Source organism: Pseudonaja textilis, chromosome 1, assembly GCF_049901715.1.
Source record: "Pseudonaja textilis isolate UNSWEBS1 chromosome 1, rPseTex1.2, whole genome shotgun sequence".
NCBI classification, from domain to species: Eukaryota; Metazoa; Chordata; class Lepidosauria; order Squamata; family Elapidae; genus Pseudonaja; species Pseudonaja textilis.
Window position 1 is genome coordinate 237,511,542 of NC_141990.1, and position 27,438 is coordinate 237,538,979.

General features: G+C 39.3%; 1 protein-coding gene across 3 annotated transcripts in view; it reads right to left on the reverse strand.

The window, feature by feature from the left end:
* KCNC1 (potassium voltage-gated channel subfamily C member 1) overlaps positions 1–19,684 on the reverse strand; it is a 160,772-nt gene extending 141,088 nt beyond the window's left edge. For all 3 annotated transcript variants that reach the window (XM_087920477.1, XM_087920465.1, XM_026706745.2), the window contains exon 1: positions 16,938–19,684. In XM_087920477.1, coding sequence (XP_087776603.1) covers positions 16,938–17,507 — 570 coding nt within the window. In that variant the 5' untranslated portion in view covers positions 17,508–19,684. The remainder of the gene's footprint in view (positions 1–16,937) is intronic.
* Between the last annotated feature and the right edge of the window lie 7,754 nt (positions 19,685–27,438).

A 27,438-nucleotide genomic window follows, 5' to 3' on the forward strand; every position in this document is an offset into this window, starting at 1 on the left:
GAAAGTGGGGAGAGAGCAGTGCAGCAGCTTGGAAATAGAAAGTCCCTAAATAGTTTTCAAAGATAGTAACTAGGTGACTGATGTTTCTGCGGGGCAAAATTCTAACTGGAGAACATGATTGTTGACTCTTGGCTATGGATGTGTCCCATAGGAGAATATGAATTATGATATACCCAGGGGGTGGGGGAAAACCAGGGTCAAGGGTGACAATGAATTATGTGTCTCAAAGTCAGCTACACCCAGGCAGTGCCAGACATGTTAACTCCCAATGAATCCTTCTGAAGTTTTGGAAGTTTGGCTCGAGACTCATAATTTAATTGGGATAACTGCCAGAATCCTGACAGAGACAATAATCTAAGGCATTCATAATTCACAGAGTTATCAATTTCAAATGACTACACAAGACTGTGCAAGCCTAAACTGAGGGTATTCCCCAATCTTATTTTGCAAAATAATTAGTAATGTTCTATAATTAGTAAAAGGAATCTTGACATACCTTTAGAAAACCAGCTCTTTCTTCCACTTCTTGAATAGGCTAGGTAGAAGCTTCTTAGCTCTTTGATATATCTTATGTCAAGGTTTACTGGGTTAACAAGGGATCTCCTTGCTTTTTTTTTTTTTAAAGTCACCTACTGCATTTTGAAATCACAATTACTGGGACTCTGTCATAAAAAGCAAAGATTCAACCATCGCTGTCATGGCACAACAGACAACTTGCAAGCCCTATAAAAGCTTGAGGTATCCAACAGATCTTTCTACATTTTGCAGAGACTTATGTTGTTGGGATAAGCTGCTGGTGTGGCTCAGTAGGTATGCATGCATTTGCATTCCGAAGAAATAAGTTGAAAGAGAAGGGATGATGATGATGACATTTGAAAAAAATATTTTCATGAAACTTGCTAAATATTTCTATGAAACTTGTCCTTGCTAAGGACAAAATGGAATCTTCCCACATGAGCTTTTCTCAAGAAGCCCTTTGTACACTTTGGGATATTGATTTATTGCTGCCTAGATGTAGCTAACATTTCAAGTAATCCATAGTGATTTAAATTTACATTAAGTCTTTTAATAAAGTCACACCATACTCTGGGGATTTCTTAAAGGAATAAACACCTCAGATTAGTCAGTGCAGCCACAGTCATCTTTCCTGCCTGAGTATAGTTCAATGAATGTGTTTGTTTCTCAAAACAACCCTTTCACTGCTGTATCAAATAGCCATTAAGCATCTGCTGCAGTTGCTGTGCAATCCTATATATCTTTTTCCCAGGAAAAAAGTCCCACTGAGATTTATACTGAAACCATTTATCTTTGACATTTTTTTTGCAGCTGGGTGAAATTGTTGGTCCATTTGTAAAACCTGGTATTGGTTAATCTGAGGAAAAGGGGTGGAAGATTAAGCATGGTGTGTATTACAAGAGAGATATGAGTCATAAATATTCTCTTCCATAAATTAACCAACAAAGCTAATGATGAAGCTCTTACCCCCTTTTCTCCTTTTCAAAACTTCTGCAAAGGACATGGAAGAACAATAAGGATCTCAAAAATGCCCCACCTAATATCCTTGCATCCATATGAAAATTAAGTAAGGCATTCTATCTATCACCTATCTATGTCTGTCTGTCTGTATCTCATCTATCTATCTATCTATCTATCTATCTATCTATCTATCTATCTATCTATCTATCTATCTATCTATTCATCCATCCACCCATCTCTATCTCTTCCATTCAATCATGCTTGATTTTTGGAGAGTGCTTGAAAAAGTCCCTACACCACTTCTCACTAAGGTTAGCAAAGCAAATTAATTGCTCAAATATCTACCACATCTTGCTAAATACTGAAATAATTGCTCATCTGAATTATCTGATCAAAGAGCCCAGACAGGTAACAACAACAGAAAACAACCCTACAGAATAAGAGTATTTTGAAGATTATCTGCTACAACTATGTTACAGCTTTTTGTGCAGCTCACTGAAATTAGAGTTATTACAGCCCCCCTCCCCTTTCCAGGTCATTATCATGTAATTTTAACATACTGTTATTAAAGAAGCTTTTCATGAGCAATTACCTTAGAAAATCTTGGAGCACAGATTTATTCTTAATTTTTTTTTACCGTGATTAATTTAAGCAGCACTGCCATATATAAATCATGTTGAAGGAAATAAGAATCCCTTGAAACCTGATCCATTTGCTCTTGATTTGGTTGTTAGTGACAGAAAAATTGTTGCAGCTCTTTGTGAAACAAATGAAACTTCAAAAATAAATTTGACGGTCTCGAACCAATTCAAAATGTTACAAAATCAAGACTGGTTGCCTAGCATCCTATAGGTAGTTGTATATTTAGATACAGAAAGGAAAAAAAAAACACTTTCTCAATTAAGTCATGATTAGTTAATGTCAACTTTACTTACTGAGTTCAAGATGGCTAAAATTTGAAGCAGAAGAATCAGAGATAAAGATGCCATCTAATTTTAAAATACATTTAATGTAACATTTATCCATCCTGTGATAATAATTTGAATGAATTTTCTTTGCTGTAAGAGTACACAATATGTAATTTCCTCAGTAGAAAATACCAACTCAGCGTGGTATAATAAGCATATAAAAACTGCAAAGCTAATTACAAAATCCTCAAAATGGTTGATAATTGCTTTTTATTCCAGTTTATTTAAAAATGCAGCAGACTGGCTTAAATGAAATCTTAATAAAGGACTCATTCTCTCTTTACTTAGCAACAATTTTTCTTGACACAAATGTAACATCACATCAAACAAACTTTGCAGGTTTATAACAAGTAAGGTCTTTTTTAATAGACAACAACCCAGGTGTTCTATATATTATAGTCACAAATTCTGGCATATCGCTTAGCTTAAGAGATACTTAAACGGTTAGATCTGATTATCAAATGTTTGAAACCAAGAAACCCACAAATAGTCTTTGCAAATATTTCCTGTCAATAAACCAATTTGATATGCAGATTTTGACAGCTGAATGGAAGATGGCAGACCATGTTAACATCTATGTAAAAATGTCAATTGATTGTAGATTGACTTATTCATGAGAAAATAATATTTCAGATTTGTTGGATCTCACTGCATTTGAAAAGGAATGAGTAAATCATCCTTTTGCATGAGACGCAATGACAATATTTTATTCAAACATAGAAAACCAATTTGGTCTAGTGGTTAAGGGCACCAGGATAGAAAGCGGGAAACCATGAGTTCAAGTCCTGCCTTAGCCATGAAAGCTGACTAGATGACTTTGGGCCAGTCACTCTCTCAGTCTCAGGCAAATCTACCTCAGAGGCTTGTTATTGTAATGAGAAAAGTGGGAGGAAGGTGGATTGGATATATTTGTTGCCTTGAGTTATTTGTAAAAATAATAAAAGATGGAATGCAAAATATGTTTTTGTTATTTTCTTGGAAGACATAATTACATATAGTAATTGGAGTTTTTAAATTATTTTGGGGATGTCCATATCTGGATATCCTGGAAAGAAGTTCAATATATATTATATGAAAATCAATGACTGGACAATAAAAAATGGGTTATCTCCATTATGCTTACTGCTAAGAGACTTGTCTTTCAATGTTGGAAAGATACATGTATGATCTCAATTATTTAGTGGGCTGAAGATCTGATGTTATTTGAGACTTAGAGATGCTGATAGATGTAGACCAGGGATGTCAAACTCACATCATTATGGCGGCATCATGTGACGTATCAGGACTTTCCCCCCTTTGCTAAACTGGGTGTGGGCATGGCCAGCGCGTGACGCATCCAACCTGGGGGGCGGGAATTTGACAGCCCTGATGTAGACTATATTGAAATAATCATCCTTGATTTAAATGTTTTTTGTTGAAGTGATATATGTATATATGTATATATGTACATATATGTATATATGTATCTTATATATGTATCTATACTTTTTCCTTTTTTTCCTTTCTTTTTGTTGTTTAATTAAAGAAAGTAAAGCAAATAAAATTCAGTGAATGCTAATATGAATAAAATATAAATGTGCAATTAATTAGAGATCTCTATCTGTCTTTGGAAAAATCTGGATGCCTGCTGGTTAAAGTATGTGTTAAGAAATGTTTTGGATTCATTTCATTTTAGGGTACTAGATATAATTGTCAGAATTAATTTGGATATAAAGTGTATAAGCTAACATTTAAGCGCAACTGATAAAAATAAATTTTGTTAGCATTTTTTATTATTTCTGGTAAAATATCAGAGTTTCCTGTAATAGAAATGTAGCATGTTTATGGATTTGTCCGTTCTTTACAGTCCTTACAATTACATCTTTGCAATTTTTCTCCTAGCAGTTTCTGCAAATAGTAGTGTGAAGAGCTGGTACATCTAGAAACAAGTAAAGTAATAACTAGCAGTCAGCACGGGTTTGTTAAAAATAGATCATGCCAAACCAATCTTATTTCATTCTTCAACACAGTGACTAAATTAGTAGACCAGCAAAATACTGTGGACATAATATATTTAGATTTCAGCAAGGCATTCAACCAAGTAGACCACAACCTACTTCTTAGTAAGCTAGAAAAAAGGTGGAATAGATAGCACCACCACTAGATGGATTCGCAACTGGCTGGCAAACCATACTCAACGAGTGGTCCTTAATGGGTCTAAGTCTACATGGAGGGAAGTAAGCAGTGGGGTGCCACAAGGTTCCGTGTTAGACCCAGTACTCTTCAATATCTTCATTAACAACTTAGATGAGGGAATAGAAGGGGAACTTACCAAATTTGCAGATGATACTAAGCTGGCAGGAATAGCTAACACCCAAGAAGATAGGCTCAAGATCCAGATGGATCTTGACAGACTAGAACACTGGGCCATATCTAACAAAATGAAATTCAATGTAGAGAAAAGTAAAGTCCTACACTTAGGCAAGAAAAACCAAGACTACACATATAGACTGGGTGAAACCAGGCTCAACAGCAGTAACTGTGAGAGGGATCTTGGAGTCTTAGTGGACAACCAGCTAAATATGAGCCAGCAGTGTGCAGCAGCAGCCAAAAAAGCTAATGCAATCCTAAATTGTATTAAACAGAGGGATACAGTCAAAATCAAGGGAAGTACTAATACCACTCTATAAAGCCTTAGTAAGACCACACCTAGAGTACTGCATCCAGTTTTGTTCACCATATTATAAAAAAGATGTTGAGACTCTAGAAAAAGTACAGAGAAGAGCAACCAGGATGATTAGGGGACTGGAGGCTAAAACATACAATGAACAGTTGCAGGAACTGGGCTTGGCTAGGCTATTAAAGAGAAGCACCAGGGGAGAAATGATAGCGGTCTTCCAATATTTGAGGGGCTGCCAGAGGGAGGAAGGGGTCAAGCTATTTTCTAAAGCACCTGTAGGTCAGACAAGGAACCATGGATGGAAACTGAACAAGGAGAGATTTAACCTGGAAATAAGGAGAAACTTTCTGACAGTGAGAACAATCAACCAATGGAACGGCTTGCCCTCGGAAGTTGTGGGAGCACCATCACTTGAGACTTTCAAGAAGAGATTGGACTGCCACTTGTCAGCAATGGTGTATGGTCTCCTGCTTGGGCGGGGTGTTGGACTGGATGACCTACAGGGTCCCTTCCAACTCTGATTATCTGTTTAAATCTGTTAAATATAAAGAATTATCAAAATTACAGCTATGAACTATCTACTTTTAAAAAGACTTTAACCATGGAAAGCTTGAAATTGTGGTTTGATTATTATCCCAAATTATCTGAGTATCATAATGTATTTTTTTACAAAAAAATAACCCAAGAGACATTATTCTCTTTCTTTCTCTCTGCCTTAAATGGAAGTGTTGGCAGCAAACGTTAGCATAGTAAGACTAGATCCATTAAATTCACATTATAAATTTTTAAAAAAAACTCAAAATGACATACTCTCTCCTTGGGTGATTGTTTATTACCTACTTCATATCAAGAAAGCTGCTGAGTAATTAATTGCCATTTTAAGCTAGAGTTTATAATGAAGCATATTCTGAATTAAAATTACATGTTAGTAAGGAAGATCAACTGAATGGGTAGAACAATGGTATTAATGAGCGAAGAAAAAAAAAAACCCTTTTTCCCAACTTTTTCCTCTGATTATTCATAAAGGAAACTGCTTTTTATTTTTTGTGGCTTGGAAAATTTTTTACAGTCTTTGAAGAACCTTTGGATCCCTAGCATCTCCCAGATCTCTCTCTTGCTCTATGCCAGGCAGATATGCAGATATTTTTGATATTGTGATTTTCTGACTTCAGAAAGTTCCAGGCAGACATATTGATGGGGAGAGAAAGAGAAGATAAATCACAGAATTTCTCCTTCGGAGTCAAAGAGCAAAAGCTCAAAGAATCTGTGGACCAAAGATTATCGGATTTATAGTTTAAATGCCCAACAGTGATCCATAGAAAGGAAGGAAGAGACAAAGAACATAAAGATATTTCTACTGTTAGTTGAATTTTATTGCATTTCCTTAAAATAGCCAATCCAAGAAACCCTTCTGATCCTGTCAAGTTGGCTTTCACTTATGGACTGGAATCTCCCTCAATGATCCAAAAGAGATCCAAAAAGGCATATCTCAGTGATACCATAATTCATGTTTATTCATTCTTCTTGTTAGTAGGGGAAGGGGGATGTTTTAAATCTTTCCAGACCCATGTTCTGAGATATAGAGAGAGGGTAAATGGGAGCATGGAAAATCTGTGAATATGAGAATGCGGAAGGAAGTGTGTGTGCATGTGTAAGAAAGAGGGAGGGAGGGAGGGAGGGAGGGAGGGAGGAACAAATTAGAGTTCAGTCCTACTCTTAGTACCAGTCCTATAGGATCAATCCTACCATTGTTCTGATTCTTGCTTGGAATATTAAGGTATTCCTGATGTTATACCTGGAAAAACAAAGTATCTGGTCCAAAGTCACCAAGTTAGTAACCAGTACTATTGTTGAGTAGAAACTTGAACCAGTGTTTCTCCTGTCCCAAATCAAAAACTTAGCTGTTATACCATACTGGCCAAGTGAGGTAAATATCTCCTGTGGAAGATGTTGGAGAACAACAGAGATAACTCCCAGCTCTGCCATACATTGTGGTCTGAACTCACTAAACTAGGTTGCTGCCTTCAGATGCACTATTACTTTCCTACTGCTTTCATTTGAAAGAGGACGCAATACATCTAAAGCCCCTCCTCCAATTTATAGGGCTGATTCTGCAGTGGAGGTCTCACTCTAAAGCTTTGGCCTGTGAATATATATTTTGCAGTGGTTTATACATGTTTATTATTATATTATAAAATTATATTATATCGCAAAGTTCAAAGATCAAGTTTTCTTTCCTAAAAATTCTTTAATCTAAGAGCCGTGATAGCGCAGTGGTTAGAATGCAGTACTGCAGGCTACTTCTGCTGACTGCCAGCTGCCAGCAGTTTGGCAGTTCAATTCTCACCAGGCTCAAGGTTGACTCAGCCTTCCATCCTTCCGAGGTCGGTAAAATAAGGACCCAGATTGTTGGGGGCAATAGGCTGACTCTGTAAACCACTTAAAGAGATCTGTAAAGCACTGTGAAGGGATATATAAGCGCTATTGCTATTGCTATTCATAGTATCTTTATTCCAAATTATCACATTTTAAATAATTACCGTCAAGTATTAAACATTACAATTCAAGCTGCTTTGCAGAGTACTACCATTTTCATTAGTATCACCAGGACTTAACAAATTTTTAAAAATCACACATTCTTTTATTTATTGTGCTATTGTTTTTTCTTCACAAATATATGGATAAAATTGCGTTCTGTATCGTGAGATGTGCCATTATTTTATATAATATACCTACCACAATCGCTTATGCTAAGGTAGGACTTTGTTGATGGAATGTCTATACATATCGGAGTGTGTGTGTGTGTGTGCATTAAATGACTTTCATTTTTGTATCTTCAGAGTTAGAGATGATGGTTATTCCTATTTGCATATAATCTGAAAGTTAGTTATATCCTGGTAATCAATTATGAGAGCCAGTTAAGTCACAGGCTACAAAATAGGAGACCAGGAGTTCTAAGTCCCACCTGGAGCATGAAGCCACCTGGGCCATGGGTGACCTTGGGCCAGTTTCTCTCTCTTAGTCCTGCAAAGAAGGCAAGAGAGCAAGCCACTTCTGAAATCTTGCCTAGAAAACAGCAGAAACTCATCCAGGCAGTCACCAGGAGTCAAGACTGACTTGAAAACACGCACAGGGAAAAAGAGCAAATTCAGTGAAAAATCATTTCTCTCCTGTTCAGGGTAGAGTAACTTTAGCTCTCTACTTCTGTCAGCATTACTTCTTGGCATGAATTTGGAGCAGGTTGTCACTGTCATCGTTCAGTATGCTTTTTTTTTTTTTTTCAATTTCTCAGTCTAGCAAGCAAGTAAATAAAATAGGACTTCAGCAAGGATGTTCATTTTAATTTTCCTATTTCATTTTGTGAAGCACTTGAATTAATTTAAAACATTAAGTACTGCCTCGTAGCATATCAGACTATTCATCTACTCTGTGGAGTCTGCTATCTGGGTAACCTTTGCCAGCGTTTTTGGCAGAAGTCTTTCCCACTGACAATTCTGAGAGGTCGGAATTAAATCTAGGACTTTCTGCAGGCAATACAAATCCTGCCTTTGAGTTATAAATCCTGTTTTGGGTCCTTCCTCTACACAAAGCCTGAGAAAGTTTCCATTTTAACTGCAACTGTTTTTATCCCATTTAAAGATTATTTTCTTCCTCCCCCACCCCCACCCCCTGAAAAAAGTGGGAAAAAGGAAATGGCAATCAATCATAGCTTCCTCGTTCGTGTACTGAAATTTATAAGTATTTATCATATTGCTATGTTATTAGATGTACCTTTGAATGTAGTCCTGATGTTATGCACTGGGGAAATCAGGAGATTCAGGCAGTTCAAATGAGAATAAAGATTTATGGCAAAAATCTCTACAATCTCTACAAAAATCTGAGCTACTAATGATCAAGGGAAATGAGCAGGAATTAAGAAAGCATTCAAGATGAGCTGAACTTAAATCACTTCTGGGCACACAGGGACTCATGACTTATGATGCATTTGACCCCTCCTTCAGGCTCAGCCTGGCCATCTCCTATGCCTAAAAATGTAAGTATTGAACTGCTTTGATCTTATGATGTACATCATTCCATATATAAACTGAGGAGGATGACTTACACAAGATTAAACACATGATGTGATTATGAAACATTAAAAAAACACACAACCTAGATCCAAACTCAAGTCTTCTCAACCTGACTCATATGAGTAGAAGCCCCAACTGCAAACTTACTACATTGTGGCACTACTTCCCCACGGAGAGAACCTCTCTCATTCTTTTTTAATGGATATTTTATGCTCACAGAAATGTTTACAATGCAAACAATGTCGGAATGATGAACCAGAATGGTAGCAGTTGGAGGTGTTATTATTGCTGTTTAGGAATTAATTATGGCTGGTGTTCGTTAAGGAAAGATTTTATTTGCAGTACCATACAATAGTTCTCATACTTGAGTATTGATTAAACTATGTAATTAACTCCACCCATCCACATTTGAAATTTTTATGTGTTGAATTTTTAGAATGATTCATCCCAGCCTTCTGTTAAGCATATACACTCTGGTTGGCTTCTTTCTTTATTTGATTATTTGCCGCCCATCTCCTCCACACGGTTATTAGACAACAGGTTACTCATATCAACCTTGTCTTTATTCAAATTGCCCTTCACTTAGGCAACCACCTAAAATCTAGGGTGAGCATTTTTGGAAACTTGCAATCCTCCACTTAATTTCATGCCACTTGCCTAGCTTAAACAGTTGAGATCTCTTATGCTTTCCTGTAACCTGTTGCTTGCTTAGAAGAGAGAAAGAGAAAAGAGAAGGTATTAGAAAGAGAGAAAAATAGAAATGATACACACAGAGAAAAGATTCTTCCTATATATTTGGATACTGGCTTTACCCTTGCCCATTTGTGGTTAACCAACTTCCTCCACCAGATTTCCTCTTCTGCATATCTTTTAGCTACTCTTCAGAATTGGATTTGGGTAGGGACTGCACTGCAGGCAAGGAATTCTGTTCCTAGACCATTTGAAGTCCCATCTCCAGAATACTTCTAATGTAACCATTTAATTAGTTGATTGTGCAGACTAAATAGCTTAGTCACCTAATTAACTATCCACCATACTGGGGAAAAGATGTTTTCCTAGCTCATTCTTGTCTTCCCCTTATCACTCTCTTTTATTACATAAGATGTGTTTTTACTGGCATTTTTCATTGTACCCTGCCCAGAATCACATTTACGAGATGAGCAACTTTATAAATTTTATCAATCAATCACCACTCCAAGCAAAAAGTATCTATTTGTTTGCTTTTTTTCCCTCCTTTAATCACTTGCAATTTGGTTAACAACTTTCAAAGGCTTGTGGCTTCAGACTGTGCAAACATCTGTGATGTAAAAGTTTTCCAAAAGCTGATCCTGGGATTATACGGGATACAAATATTAATACAAATATTATCACTGTATATGACCATATCTAAACAGCAAAAAAAGAAAGTCCAATTATTATTGGGCTGATATCATAGAAGAAAATGGCCTTCTAGGCTTGTTAAGTAACAGTCCAAAGCAGGGAAGGATTTATTCAGTCATTTGTTCATCAATTAATTTATATGGCCATCCATCTTGCCATGGCAACTCTGGGCAGCTAAGAGCATTTAACATCAACAGACAAATAACATAAAACCCACAATACATGCATCAATATTTTTCAATTAAGACAGAATTACTCTACTACGCGTATAACACCTGTTCTTTAAAGTTGGGAACAGATCAGCTTAACCTGTACAATAATCCACTTAAGTACCATAGACCTCCCCCTTATCCCCTCCCCCCAAATTCTCTATCCCTAAAATCCAAAGATTCATGGCTACTGGAAGGAGTGAGGAAAAAACTGATGTAGTCCATATCCACAGGTAGCAGCTTTAACCTTAGCCTTAAAACCGGGTTGCTACAAATCAGCAACTTTACCAACTAACAGCTTGGCCTCCATGTCTGAGAACACATGCTAGACTTTATGAAAAACTGGCAGAATCAGGGCCACCTAGAGATGTGGTGGTGCAGTAGTTAAAATGCAGGATAGCAGCTAAACTCACTGTTCACTCCAGGAGTTTCATCCTGACCGGCTCAAGGTTGACTCAGCCTTCCACCCTTCTGAGGTGGGTAAAATGAGGACCCAGATTGTTGGGGGCAATAGGCTGACTCTAAACTGCTTAGAGAGGGCTGTAAAAGCACTGTAAAGTCTAAGTGCTATTGGTATCTAATACTGGGGAATATAGTGTTCTACAGGTAGGCACTGATTTTCTGGATCGTGAAAGGTGATACTCCTTAGCCAATGCCTGTAGCATGTCTCTCCTGCCAAACCAAATGGGATAAGTAGAGACCATCAGGAAGATGGGTCCCACAAATAAACCAGCCCCATGCCATATAGGACTGTGTAGGTGACTGTCAGCATCTTACATTGCACATAGAAGCAAACTGGCAGCCAATGCAACTCCTAGAACAGAGCTATAATTATAAGCACACCAAGATGCCCTTATAATTGCCAGTGCCTCCACATTCTGAACCAGCTGCAGCTTAAGAAAACTGTCCAAGGGTAGCCCAAGGTAAAAAGCACAGTTGTTACAGGCAGAAAAAAAAATACTCTTGAGGAATGGGAGGCAAAGCCACCACTGAGACAATGATAAAATAAAAGAAATCTGAGTCCAGGGCAAAACTGTAATCGGAGCAAGCACCTTAGACAAATACCCTTCCTAGTCCTCAAGATTAAGGAGGGAGAGGGAGAAGTTCATTCAGACTTGCAGGATTCTGTTTCTTTCTTGTAAAAGTGCTGTTAGCATTCATGATTTTGGTTTCTGAGTCTACTTTCTAGGGGTTACAGCCTTAGATTAAATCCACCCAGGAGGAGACGAAAGCATGAGTTTCCATGGACAGCACCTCCCAGCCCAGGAAAGGGTGAATCTGGCACATTATGTGAAGTTGTGAGAAAGCCCTTCTGACCACACCAGCCACCTATCCTTGAACAGAAGCGGCAAGTCCACGAAGGTGTCTCAAGTTGTGTACCATTTCTCCTTGAAGTAGTTCATCCCAGAACGAGAGATGAAAAATCTCAGAATCCGGGGGGGTGGGGGTGGTAGAGTCCTAAAACCCAAAGCCAGTCATCTTTGCTAAGATTGATCTGAAATCTGTTTAATTTAGCTAGGAAGTGCTGACCCAGGATTTCCAGCAGTGGGGGATTCAATTTTTTTTATTAGCGGTTTTCTGGGTGTGGCTTGGTGGGCGTGGCATGGCTTGATGGGTCTGGCAGGGGAAGGACAGTGTAAAAGCTCCATTCCCTGGGTGGGAATGGAGATTTTACAGTATTCTTCTCCCATTAACCTGCTTTCCAGCTCCGTTCTCCTGTGCAGGGCAACAAAAGAAGATCCAGCCAATCAGCTGGGACTCAGGAGGCAGAGAATAGATGAGGGCTGGGCCAGTCAAAGGAAATATTTGCCGGTTATCCAAACAACTCAAAATTTCTGCTACCGGTTCTGATCAGAACCTGCTGAATACCGCCTCTGATTTCCAGTTTGCCTACTCTGTCCAAGGCAAATGTGGATGGTCAGGTGTTGTGGACAATGGTCAAAGGAAGGAAGAGGTTTTGCACAAGCCAGAAAAAAAGTAGAATGATGGAGATAGGACAAACAGAGTGAATAAGGAAGATAATCAAATTAAGGAGGCGGGGGATTCTGGAATGCGTCTTATTATGCCTATTGGTATTGGTGTTAGCAATGTAGATACTTTACAGTTGCTACAACCATTGGTCCCAATGTTTCAATTTTTAGCATAAGGGGAACTTGCCACAAAGAAAAAAGCCAAGGGATTCAATTACAATATTTAAGATACTAGCTAATTCAGGGGTGCCAAACTTGCATCGTCACAACAGCGCCGTGTGATGTATTGACTTCCCCCCCGCCTTTGCTAAACCGGGCGGGGGCATGGCCAGCCCATGATGCATCCAGCCTGTGATCCGCAAGTTTGACAGCCCTGAGCTAATCCATATTATCCTAAGTCAGCTCCCTTTCTTGAATTTCCATCAACTTCTAGAAACAATAACTATTCCGTGACCACTGGGCCTAATCAGCCTATAGGAACAAAGCTGTCCTGTATATCAGGAAGAAGAAGGTGACTTTTTCAAAGATGAAGGTAGAATGTGTTTTTCTAGGTTTTAGCACATCCATTTAATACTAAATGTTCTATTCATAAGATAGTAACCCATGCTCTGATATTAAAATGAAATCTATTGTGTAAGGTTTTAATATTAAATCTGTAATACATTCAAACCCTTAAAATTAATCCCTTAATGTCTCAGTTTACATTGACCAGGAACTGGTCTTTTTCCTTCCCTAGAACAAGTATGCACAAATGTATAGCAGTTTTCCAACTTAAACCTTTTGTTTTTATTATTTAACATGAGGGGGTGGGACAGGTGGTTCCCCCATTGATGAATCCATTGCAGAAAGACCATAATGAAAAGTCAAAACATTCTGCTTTCCTTAGAGGAATATATAATGCAGACCATACTTGAAAGATGTATAATGAAGATTCATTCTTTTTGGCCTGGATGAAGCTGCATCATTTCATTCAGTATCAGATGAGCATAATGGTGATGATTGCTACTACAGCTATGCTTCATGCACTTTAATATTTCTTTCTTGGATTTAGACAACTCCACAGCCTAAGAAATACCATGAACTCTAAACAGAGAAGAACTCTAAACAGAGAAGATATGCTTCATTGCACATATCTAAAAAGCTTCAGAACACATTTAGCTCTAAAGACTTTGTAGGTGTGAGTTTTATCTGAACCATCATATGGGTGCCATTTGGAAATTGGTTACAGCTAAATATATAATTATAATGATGATTACAATGCATGTGAAGTACAAATATTGTAAATATTGTAAGCTAATTCTGCCGACTGTCAGCAGTTTGAACCTGACTGGCTCAAAGTTGACTCAGCCTTCCATCCTTCCGAGGTTGGTAAAATGAGGACCCAGACTGTTGGAGACAATATGCTGACATTGTAAACTGCTTAGAGGGGGCTATAAAGCACTATGAAGAGTTATATAAGTATACGTACTATTATTATTGCTAATACTTTTGGGTGACTCTTTGCAAGATGAATGCTTTAGTCTATGCATTATGTTTTAAAAATAATCTACGTGAGTTTCCTTTTTTAATGGCATTTTAGGTGGGTTGAGGTTTGTTAATCTATGTGCCGTTAAATTATAATATCATACATCCATATATATAATTGATCTTTGTATGATATACAGTATTGTTACGTGTCCATTATTATATCTTCAATGGGTAGCATGTGAACAAACTGGACAGACTGAGCTACATAAATGTCTGCATGGACATTTATGCTTCTTTTCAGGAACTTTGTATATTAATAATGTTATGAGGACTATCTATACACATAGCTTGGGTCTATTAACAGAAGAAATCAAACCACATGCCTACCGTGTCAAAGGAATATAAAGTAGAATTCCAGAATATGCACTATCAAAACCGATGCAGGCAACGCACAAAACAATGCATATTACAGACCACTGCTCCTCCACTGATTCTCTTAAACCTTTAGTGACTTGAACCTTGATTACGCTTTCTACTTTGCCTTCTACAGGTAGTCCTCAACTTACAACAGTTCATTTAGTGACTGTTCAAAGTTACCACAGAATGGAAAAAAGTGGCCTATGACCAGTTTTCACATGTATGACTGTTGCAGGATCCATATGGTCGCATGATCAACGTTCAGACGATTGGCAACTGACTCATGTTTATGATGCTTGCAGTGTCCTCGGGTCATGTGATCCCCATTTCCGACCTTCTGACAAGCAAAGTCAATTGGGGAAGCCAGAGTTACTTAACAACCATGTAATTAGCTTAACGATTGGAGTGATTCACTGGGGCAGGAAAGGATGTTTCACTGGGGCAAAACTCACAACAGCTGTCTCACTTAGCAACATAAATTTGGGGCTCAATTGAGGTCATAAGTTGAAGACTACCTGTACTCTAGCTGGGCCTTCCAAAATATCTGAAACAATTTTAACTGCATACAAAGCATGAGCTTCAGCAACAAACTACAGTTTCTCCTCAAATGCCTTGAATTTGATCTTTCCAAAAACAACCGCAAATTAGGTTAGGAGGCCTCTGATCTTGATGCAAATGCGTAATTTTGCAGCTCCAGAGAGGCAAGGCATTGGGTAGATTTTCCAAAAACCAATTTATGCCTATAATTTTGCTCCAAGCCGGCAAGATTCACCTCCAAATGCCCCCAGCTTGGCTTCCATACCGTCACATTCTCCTGGGAAAGATGATTAGGACTCAAAAGTTGCTACTTCATAAAACTTTTTGCTTTTATGATGCAGTAAATATTTAATTAATCTTTTCCTGTTCCCTGCTATTTAAAGATTCACTAGTTTAAACTCACTAAGTTCAACAGGGAATCTCAGAAGACTACACAACAAAAGCCAATGTCACCTACAAGAAAGCGTAGAAAGCATCTCAGGACTCACTTCCAGGCAGAACATCTCATTTATTCTTTTGCCAAACTGGCACCACACCAGTTATTCTAAGATATTGTCTGAGAAAAATGCTTCCAATAAATAACAAAAATGGTTTGATGTACCCAATAATTCATGTTGTTGCTCCCATCAAATTTTCTGTTCATCTTTAGATAATCAACAATTGCTTTTGAAGTGCTTTACAGCTTTCTCCTCCAGATGGAAAATATCAATCAAGCAATGAATTAGTTCTCTGTATGCTTGCATGAGCATACATACAGACAGACAGACTCCAATAAACATGCCTCAGCTAGAGGGAGGGGGGGAAACTATCATATAATGCATAAGGAAAATGTAGAAATGCTAAGAATAGATGAATAAATGTGGGCTTTATGTGTAGTTTTATATGCACATACAGCCACTAAGATACTGAAATTAATCCTATTTTTCCTGCAACCATTACTCCGTCCTCTCCATATTTCATGTAGCAAGAGCTACATGTGATTGAACCAGCCCCCAGTGATGTCAGTATGTCTTTTGATGACATCAAAGAGAACAAAATCTTTTCTCGTTCTAGCACAAAAGAGTGTTTCCTCACACCACATACACCTATTCTGACAATCCTTTGTCTAACATGATCACAACCCCAGTGATAAGCTGGGTATAAAATTCCTTTCCTGTTGCTCGTAACTGTTGGTGAGCAGAAGGTAGAATAGACATCTTGCCCCATAGTGAAATAATTGTTTACATGCATATCATGATGCAAGTTGCTTTAGCCTAATGAAAATGTGATTATTATAGAGAAAACTAAGTCTGGAGTATTGTGTCTGCCATTTTTCTTGGAAATCATATAAAAGTGCCATAGCAGTTCACTGAGGGAAAAAAACTTTAAGACACAGGTCTTCCACTAGGACGCTTTAGTAATGATTTTCTCTTCATCAGGGAAAAGAATGGAAAGAAAGTTAAAGAGGAATCCAGACAAAATATATGTTCTAGGCAATTACTTGCAAGTGTTTTGGAAGGTGTCTTTCTCTCTCTCTTTTTGGTGGGAATTTAACTTGTTGGAATGTTTTTTTTTTCTCCTCATAGACCAAAAGAAAGAAAGCAAAGTGCCATTGTTCCAAAGAGCTGGCTTTGCATGGTGTTCTGTCTTAGAGTCAATTATTGTTCCTTATCTGTCTTTAAGTACAGTAACATGCAAGAACATGCAGGACATGAAATACAAATAGGGATTAAAGAACACCAAATTAAAAACCTCCTTAAAGGGCCTGGAAACAAGTAATCTGGGTTTTGACTTGTATGGCTTACCCTTGCATATCTGGAGGAATAGGGATCCTCAAAGAGTGCCCAGATCCGAGGCTGCCACCTCTTCCAAAAGCCCCCAGGCCTTCCATCTGGGGAATCACTCAGGGCCAGGCGTTTAGTCATCTCCAGCTCCTCTTCACCGTCACCTGAGTCTCCTGTGCCATCTGCATCTCCATCATCAGCACTGCTATCCAGAGGTGCTCCACCAAAACTGTCCAGGGCCTCCTCAGCATCACGATGCTGCCTATAGGTCATCCAGCAGCAAGGCTCCACATCTGTTTCATCAATGCCCCAGAAGGCTAGCTCCTCCTCATACAGAGGTCCACACACATCTGCTGGGCAATGCAGCTTACCTGTCCGGTAATAGTTCAGGATGTGGGCAAAGACACCTGGGTGCCGATCAAAGAAGAATTCATCTGCACGAGGATCATAGTCAAAGTGACTGTGGGCATCTGGCTCAGCGATCCAGGCCAGCCGGGTGCCAGGCAAGGTACGTAAGGTGCTGCGGTAAGTCTGGTGCCTAGTCCCTCCCACATTGATCACAATACGATCACTTTCATCGCCCTGGCCCATCTCGTCTCTTATTAGGCATGTCGTGGAATCATCCAAGCAAGCACAACACACAGCAAGCTCATACGGGGTGGCTACTCATCTGCAATCAGTAACTAACTTGGTACCTTAGACATGTAGGCAAGAGACGCCCACTGTTCTTGGCCACTTATATCTTTCACAGCAAGTGATGCAAAATCAAGAGTACCAGTGAAAGTTAATGATGGCAGATGCAACTTCTTTATTAAGAAATCAACATGCTCTTAGAGTAGCATGTTAATATTGAGATTCAGGTGCCTATAAATAGAATATGCTGATGAAAGGCTCCTTCCAAGAACAGAGATTGTGAGGGGTGTTTGGTTAGGGAGGTAAGTATGGTTGTGAGTGAGGAATTGCTTCCTTGCAGAGCTGTGGCAATTAATACCTCCAGTGCCACACTGCTGACCTGCAAAGAAGATGCACAGGGTGGTGACAGGGGCCTGCAACAAGACACTGAGGGCAGTGGAATAGGGTTTTACAGACACAGCCCACACATACACCCACCGCAAACACACAAATTAACACAGTGCAAGGAGGAGGAAGATACCAAATGCTCAGCAGACCAAATCTCCAGGAGACGCTGAACAAAATCCTTCTATACCCCAGTCCTAGAGGCAGGGGCAGGCTCAAAAAAAAGGCAGCTCTTCAGAAGAGCTCAACACATAAGCAATCCGAATCGTGGTGTCGATTTTTCCTCCCCAGGACAGAAATTCAACAAGCACGTGAAATTCAAAGGCTCTGGGAAAAAAAAGAAAAAGAAAAGGGTTGATGGCGGTTGATGAAGCAACAACTAATATTGGGGCGGGCGGGGGAGGAGAGAAGATGTATCTAATAATCCCTCTGCTGAAAGAAAGAAAAGATCACGAAATCCGCCTTCCCACTTGGGTGTCTTCTTTGGCGCCTTCCCTACTGATGCGGGCTCACACTTCGCAGCAGCCCCCCAAAAGCGGCCCTCGCGCCTGCAGTTCTCGCCTTGAGGGCCCCTCCTGGGATTGAGCAAAGAAAGCGCAAGGCACGGGCTGGCCGCGGTTTACGGTTGCGTGGTGCTGAACGGACAGCGCTCGATTCCTTCGCCAGGGAAGCGCTTCTCGAGGAGAGAGAAAGAGAGAGAGAGAGAGAGAGAGAGAGAATGGACTTGGCCGGCTTCTTTCTGCCTTGAAGCAGGAGGTGGAACGAGATGCGGGGACTGGGTGGCCGGAATAAATCAAGGCGATTTCTCTCTCCTTCACAACAGGCTGGATGGAGCCGGCGATTCAAGCAGGTGGAGCAAGGCTTGAAGCCGCAGGTGGGTTGTGCTGCGAAGGGACCGAAGATCGGCGCGTCTTGCCCTCGCTCTCCCTCTGTTCTTCCCTCCCACGCGCCCGCTGCCCGAAAGATCTGGCAGGTGGTGCTTGAAGGCTCCGTGCCAGAGAACACGCTGCTGGTGCTGGTGCTGGTGCTGGTGCCGCCTCTGCCGCCGCCGTCGTTCTTGCCGCTAATCCAGCGAGTTCGGTCTCTGGACACTTGGCGCAGGCGCACTGGGCCAGGAATAGAGCAGTTCTCTCTGGGTCCTAATGCAGCACCGGGAGAGGCAGATCCCTGGCGGGAGGATGCGGAACGGAATTCACCTGGAAAAGGAGCGATTGAAGGAAAGAAAGAGATCGCGGCGGACTGGGACGGTGTGCGCAGCGCGCCGTGCAAGCCTCCTAGTTTGTTTCCACAGGACGCGCCGAGAGGCGGGAACCACATCGTCGGTCACGCAGCTGGAGAGGACCTGACTCCTTCTGGCTATGTTCTCGGTTCAGCCGGGTTTATTGTATGAGAGTTTCCGATGGAAGGCCTTCAACGTTTGGGAAGACCTTCTGAAACATTCCTAAACCGTGCCTTGGAATGTGCTAACCTAATACTGAAGAAGGAGGGAGCAGCATCAGAGAGATTCTGTATTTCTACGGTGTCCTTTTGCCAGCCTCAGATGCTGGTGGGAACTACCTAAGTGGGAAAGGGATTAAAGTCTAGGTTTCCTGTTGCATTGCACTTGAGACACCCAGGTCATTTCCCCTTCACCAGTGATTTATAGCATCTTCTATCTTCAACCTGAACATCACCGTGGTGATAAAAAAACAACAACACCCTGTCTTCATAATGGATATATCAGCCACAAGATGGTTGGATGATGCTGGAAGGTGCTATAAATTACCAGTGAGGAACTGACCAGGGGCATCTGAGGTCTGAAGGTCTCATAGAAGCATTCAATTCAGCTGTCACTGTAACAGAACAAGCTGAGACAACTGCAGGGAAGAAGCAACCTTTCTACTCACATTCTTGCCAAAGATAGCAACATCTGACATTAAACACATAACATTCCCCTTCCCTCCAGAAAAAAAAAAAAGTATGTCTCCCCTAATATCCATCCACCATCCCATTGGTTGGTGTATTCAAGTAAAAAGGAAATAAATTCTTCCTGGCATGAGTTATTTCTCAGCAAAAGTAGAGAGAAAAATGACCTAAATGGCTCTTGATTTGATTAAAAGAGCAGGTATTTGCTACAGTACCATCCAACAGTTAGGAATATAAAACTACAAATTAAAAAGGATTTCAGGGAAGAAATCCATCTGCTTATGAGCTCCAGCTTGAAGTTAGATTTGCTTTACTGAGAAAAACTAGATTTCCTCAGAAACCACCTAGTTTCTACCTAAGTCCTGCTTCCCCCCTATTCAATATATATATATGAGCTCTTCTAACATAGTGACCAATGGAAACAGAAAATCCAGAGTTATAGTATTTTGTCAAAAGCCCATTCTTCTAGACAGGATCCAGAATTTATGAGTTCACGTGCAGCATGACATGAAGCTGCAGGCTTTGATTCAAACACCTCAATTTCATTCTATAATTATTACTTTTTTCCCTATTGCCTTGCATGGTGATATCAGTTTTTCATTCAGGCTTCTGGCTTGCACATATTTTTATAATCCTATGTTCCAGAAAGCCTATGACATACAAGTGTACCATCTCTTTTATCTGGGAATGCTAGTGCCCACCACATTTTCAAATCCTTATATTGATACTTAGCATTTTGTATGTGTCAATTTAAGAGAAGGCAACTCTGCTACAGGAAGGCCCTGACTCTTCTCAGAAAGCTACTGAAGAAAAAACAACAACACACATCTCCCCCATCCTATCCTTATCCTTTACATTGGGCAAGGAGTCCTCAGACTCGTCTTGCATATTTATGGTTGTTTAGAAACAATGACTTGTGATTTGTCCTCAAACTGCTTTGCTGGTCTTATTGACTGAAATATATTAAGTCAGCTGTTCTGACACTGCATTGGATATGAATAACTATACCCAAACTTCTTGACATACTGATGTTAGGAAAGTTGTATAATAAATTGAACCATGGTGAAATTTCGGAGTTTTAATATATTGTTCTCAATGTAAAGCACATAAGGCGTGCTTCTTACATACGTGTCAAATTTCTAGTTTTTAATTTCTTTCCATATGTATCAAATTGCAGTTCCACCATAAAGAGAAAATGAGAGTAGAAGACTAGAGCTTCTGGAGAGTAACAGATTAGAGGAGAGTGATATAAGGAGATAGAATTCTTATCTAGGGTGGTATAAAAACAAATGCTAGGTGGCATCGGTTATATCACTTGTACTTTGACCTCTGATGAGAACTTTTTCTTGGAAATAAAAAAACTGAGCAAAATGTATTTTCATAGTCCAACTAGATGTCATCAAGATCAGTGACTTCTGTCAAATAGATCTTACCTAAAAACTTACATTGTTAAGTGCTGAGTAATTCAGGGAGAAACAAATATTGATCATAAGTTTCTCTTGATGCAACTCTTTTCCAAATAAACCAGGGAAGTATAGCGTAATGTTAGGCCATGGGTGTTGCATGCTGTCTGATTACAGTACTGTAGAAGGAATATGTAAGAAATAGTCAAACTCAAAACTATTTTTAAAATAGTCCTGTTGAAACAGATAAGACAGATTCAAGTGACAAAAGGCACTTATAGTTACAAAATACATTTGATAGTCTTTCACATCAATGATGAGTGACTATGGCTTAGAGCTGTGGAATCTCAGAAGTTGTAGCTTGCTGGATAGAAAATTCTCTTAATAATAATATAGAAAGGCTTGTTATAAATGGAAAAATCAATCTGTTGCTCCCATCTTACTTACTTTCTGCTTTCTCTGTATACTCAATGAAAAAGATACTGGAAAAAATGTGCTCTACATTTCTATTGCTTTTAATACAGTCGACCATTTTATCCATACTTGCCATTTTAAGTATCAATTTAAAATATCCTCTTAAAATATCCTCATGTAGCTTTAAGGTATGTGCAGTTTGCTATATAGCCAATTACTTAGTTGAGGAGTATCATATTCCAGTATTCATGCTCATGTTTACCTGCTTAATGGAAGCACAGTTTAATTCTCTGTGGTTTGGAACCATTAACTATACATTGTTAACATCATCAATCATCTGGATGTTCTTACAAACAAAAGGTATGATGTCTAACTAAGTTGTAGCAAAGAAAAACAGTAAGAAGAATCCATCCATCCCAGGATTAGAATCCTTGGACCTTCCATACGTATATATGATAGAATAGATAAAAAATATTCTGTTACAGCCTTTTTTGGTCTCCGTGGTTTGGTCCCATTTTGATTATTCTAATAATGTGAATCTACATATTGGATTTTTTTTCAGGAAGATAAATATTAGGTAATAAGAAATATGATAAGAAAATACCAAATATTTTTCTATCCTAGTAAGAAAGAATGATTGACTGGTATTCAGAGGACATAGAATAACAGAGTTGAAAGGGACCTTGGGGGATCATCTAATCTAACTCCCTGCACAAGCAGGAGAGTCTATAGCATTTCAGACAAGTGGTTGTCCAGTCTCTTCTTGAAAACTTCCCATGATAGGTCTCTCACAATTTCTGAAGGCAAGACATTTCACTGGTTGATTGTTGTCACCATTAGGAAATATCTCCTTAGTTCTAGGTTGCTTCTCTCCTTGATTAGTTTCCATCCATTGGTTCTTGTCTTGCCTTCTGATGCTTTGGTAGATAGTTTGCCCTCTTCATCTTTATGATAACCCCTCAAATACTGGAACACTATTATCATATCACCCCTAGTCCTTCTTTTCACTAGACCTCACATACCCAATTCCTGCAAGACATTCTTTGTATGTCTTAGTCTCCAGCCTACTGATCATCTATCTTTGTTACTCTTTTCTGTACTCTTGCCAGAGTCTCAACATCTTTTTTATAGATTCCTGTGGTTTCTTTTTCTCTCTCTTCAACAGCAAAGTGTTAGCATTTCACTGGTATTCATCAGGAATCAGATTCCGATGAATCTCTGATTGTTAATGAGTGCTGCTATTTCTAAGAAAACGATACTCATGATTGCACCTTTGAAGTCCTATGTCACAGTGTGCAAAATGCAACTGTTTGCATTCTCTCTGCAAAATCCTCTTCAATAGAATATAGTAAATATACGGGAGATACATTGGTTGCCAGTAGGCTTTCATAGATTCTTATTGGTGGGGGGGGTCTCTCTGTGGGAATAGATTATACCTTGTTCATGCTTTCAATATTTAATTATGAGATGAAAAACAATGCAGAATGATAGGAAAGCTGATTGGTTGCTAAGGACCCATTTAAGATCCGATCTGTGATAGGTTCTTCTCATGCCAGATGGGGGATTATGGGGAGGGTGGGGCACCAAGTTAGAGGAGGCCTAACTAACCTAAACATACTGTAATTGTTCACAGAACATACACATCTTCATTCAGAAATGCTAATGTCAACTTGCATTGTTGGTCTGTTGACTCACCTGTGCCTCTCTTTTTTGCCTTGCCTTTCCCCCTTTATTTTATTTAACCATTGTCATGAGCTTGCCTGTGAAAATTATGCATTTGGGTTGAGCTTTGGCTCTCTTTCTTGAGTTTGGACCCAATTCGATCCATCTTTTCTAAGGACAGCTGTGAGAATCCTGCAAAGACTTGCCTTTCTGATTTAATTGAAGAAATTATCATTCCACCAAAACTGTGGATCAAGCACTTTGCTTGGAAGTCAAATTGCTTTTCAAATAGCAAAAAGCAAATCTGGGCAAACGATCGCTATGCTGATACAAAAGATTGCAGAAAAAAAAATAGGAATAGGGATTTAGCAAACACCAGAGAATATGTATGAGAGTGAATAATGGATAATGTCATCAGGTTTTCAGCTACAGAATCATTCCAAATTAGCTGGATTTCAAGCCTATACCAAAATGTAGCCAAAAAATATAATCTTTCATTAGAAAAGAAAGCTGGTTAAGCAGTTAAGCTATGATCTAAATAATAGAGTTTGATCAAATATCTGTTCTACATTATCTCAGTATATTAGAAATTCAATTATTCTTTGGGCATATTGGTGGAGACAGGGATAAAAATTATAAATGTATCTTATATCACAGTATACTAAAGTAAATGTCTGGACTTCCTACATCATCTCAAGGTGAGTCCTACATCATCTGACCATCAGTTCAACATGAACCTGTAAAGGTATCTGTACATGCAGAAGGAAGGCGTCTCTTGTCTATTAAGTTAAAATATTACAAGGTGAAATTCTCAACAGTATGAAATCTTCAAAGGGGAAAGGAGTAAGATTCTGCATCACTGCTTGATAACATATTTCATTAGGGCTGTGACAATTCACCAGGACTTGTTTCTTATATCTGTTTGGATGTCCTCACTCTACAAAGAGCTTTTTATATATGGCGGATACATCAGATGAAGTACAAATTCTTCATACCTCGATATGATCTTAAATATGACCTTTTTCAATGGAGGCAAATTCCATTGAAAGTAAGAAAATGTCATGTAGTGGAATAAAAACAAATCATCTGCATTAAAGCTGCACCTCTTGGTTGTGGCACCTAACCTCTGGAATAGTATCCCTCTAGGGAAGCGGTTGCCAGCCAATGGGCCAGGGAACCGCTGATGGTCCGTGAGAAAATTTTGGTGGTCTGCAGAAAAATGTCATCCTCAAAGCACTTCCCCCAAAGCAATTAATCCAGGCTGTGTGGGAACACAAGGCTGCGCCGCCCACATGGCCCACGGAACCCAAGGCTTGCATCACTTTCATTGCAAACAACACGAGGTAGTGAGGGGAGGGGGGAAAGGGCAAAGGAGGGGAACTTGCCCCACGCGCCTTGCATGGCCACTGGGCTGCTTCTTTCCACTTCTTTCTTCTTCTGCTTTTGGCTGCATGCAAGGAAAGCAGCAAAAGTCTTTCTTTCTCTCCCCCAAATTCTGCCAGAAATGAGTCTTTGGGATCCTGCTCCAAGAGGCTGCGCTGATGTGACATGATTCATAAAGACTAATTTCTGGTGGAGTTTGGGAGAGAGAAAGAAAGACTTCTACTGCTTCTGCTGCTTTCCTTGCATGAAGCCAAAAGTCTCTCTCTCCCCCCCATCCTGAGAACGGAGCTATCCTGTGATCCCAAATAAAGAATGATCGATCAGTAGGAAAATGGGATGGGGAATTTTCTTGCAGACTTTTTGGGGGATTTTCCCAGGGTCTCTGGTCTGTGGGATTTAAAATTATGAGTTTGGTGGTCCCTAGAGCGACCCCTGCTCTAGGGATCTTTATGACTCCTATCCAAATGATGTTCTAAATGTCTTTGAAAAGCTAACATTGTCCAAGGTATTGGGATAGGGTAGAGGTTGAGTATTCATCAGTTGTGGTTGCAGTGTTGTGAGCATCTCTTCTGGATGCTCACAATCCATTTCTTGTTGCTTGTTGCTTTTAAAATGTAAGCCTTCTGGAGTCATTGAGATCTGGGCAGCCTCTAACTCACATAAATAGTAATAGCAATAGCACTTAGATTTATATACCGCTTCACAATGCTTTACAGCCCTCTCTAAGCAGTTTACAGAGTCAGCATATTGACACACACACTCCAACAATCTGGGTCCTCATTTTACCGACCTTGGAAGGATGGAAGGTTGAGTCAAGCTTGAGCTGGTGAGACTCGAACTGCCAAACTGCTGGCAGCCAGCAGTCAGCAGAAGTAGCTTGCAGTCCTGCATTCTAACCATTGCGCCACCACGACTCTAAACAAACAAATCTGAGCATTTCAATCATCTTCTCAACATGGTATGATAGACTTATGGAGAAATCAAATGATTCAGTAAAGTATAAGTTTCTTCCAAACTGTAATCAGAAATCAGCTTTCATAAAATACCCTGCAAGTATTGGAAAACTCTTTCTTTCTTTCTTTCTTTCTTTCTTTCTTTCTTTCTTTCTTTCTTTCTTTCTTTCTTTCTTTCTTTCTTTCTTTCTTTCTTTTTTCTTCCTTCATTCCTTCCTTCCTTTCTTTTTCTTTCTTTCTTTCTTTCTTTCTTTCTTTCTTTCTTTCTTTCTTTCTTTCTTTCTTTCTTTCTTTCTTTTCTTTTCTTTTCTTTCTTTCTCCTCTTTCTCCTCCTCCTCTTCTTCTTCTTTGTTGTTGTTGTTGTTGTTGTTGTTGTTGTTGTTGTTGTTGTTGTTCTAAATCGCCCAGAGTTACTTAGGTGAGACAGGCAGTGTAAAAGTGTGACAGATACATAAATAACTTATCAGAACCCCCTTTGATCCTATTTCTCATGAATTTACCTGGCGTTGAGGTTATTTGATATAAAATGGGTGGCTATATAAACATTTAAAATAAATATACAAAACATATACAGCATTACACACAGAGTAAGATGGTGCAATTGAACAAGCTTTGCACGTGTGAATTGCTGAGTGACCTTCCAGATGTAAAGTGGGTGTAATGTGTACCACTTAAAAAGGACCCTGCTGGATCCAGTTTTTGACTGGCTGACCTAATCAGTACTAAATTTGGTGTTGCAGAATGAAGCTGGTAAATAAATTCCATGTTTGAAAATGGGTGGGACATGGCTGAGGGCTGCAGAGAAAAAAAAAATCCCCAATTTATCTGGATGACAGATGTCCTTGGGCAATGGCTCAGAATGTTGCCACTTGCTCAGTTCTAAGCTCCTCCCTCTTCCCTCCTGGTCATTTGACCCATAAGAAAACATATGCAACCTGATGCATCACAAATGCAAAACAGAAATGCATATGCATGTGTGCACACCCCACACACAAAGGCATCCCTTTATTACACAGAGTAAAATAGGGATTCTTCCTATGACCACTGCTAATTATTCAGATTAACAGAGTTGGGTGGGTAGGTCATCTAGTCCAAATCCCTGCCCAAACAGGAGCTATGTTCTTTGCTTTCCCTACTGGTCTATCATGACTCAGTATTTTTGTCCCTGGTCGTTCACTGCCAATTCAGATTCCATTAATCTGTAGGTGAAATTGAAATAGTGTTCTTTGGTGACACTGATGCCATTATCATTTTTCCTCCTGTTTGCCTTTGAATTATTAAGGTGTGCTTTTCTAATATGATCTTTCTGGAGCTCTTTACAACTATTTCTGATCTTATCCTGAACAATTTGTTTTATCAGGAAATGTGATCACTCAGCTCAAACCTCAGATCAGGTTATATACAAATTTAAAGAGCATCAGTTCCCATTTCAATACTTGATAGACCCCAACTTTGCATGTATGAGACTTATCCAGGTATTAGCCTATTTTCAGAGTTTTTAACTACATGCAAATCCATGAAAGCATTTATTGTCTTATGCCAGGGCAGCTGGATTTGCTCAGAAACTTTTGCTGAAAATCCAAATAGGTAATATCTCATGAATTGCCTTTCACCATGTTAGCTAATCATATGAATAACCAATTCTTTTTTTTTTAATAATACTTTAATCTGTGACTCATATTGGAATGTTTGCATTAGTTAGTCAGTTATTGTTATTGGCATGAAACAGAGGTGGTATTCAGCAGGTTCTGACCAGTTCTGGAGAACCAGTAGTGGAAATTTTGA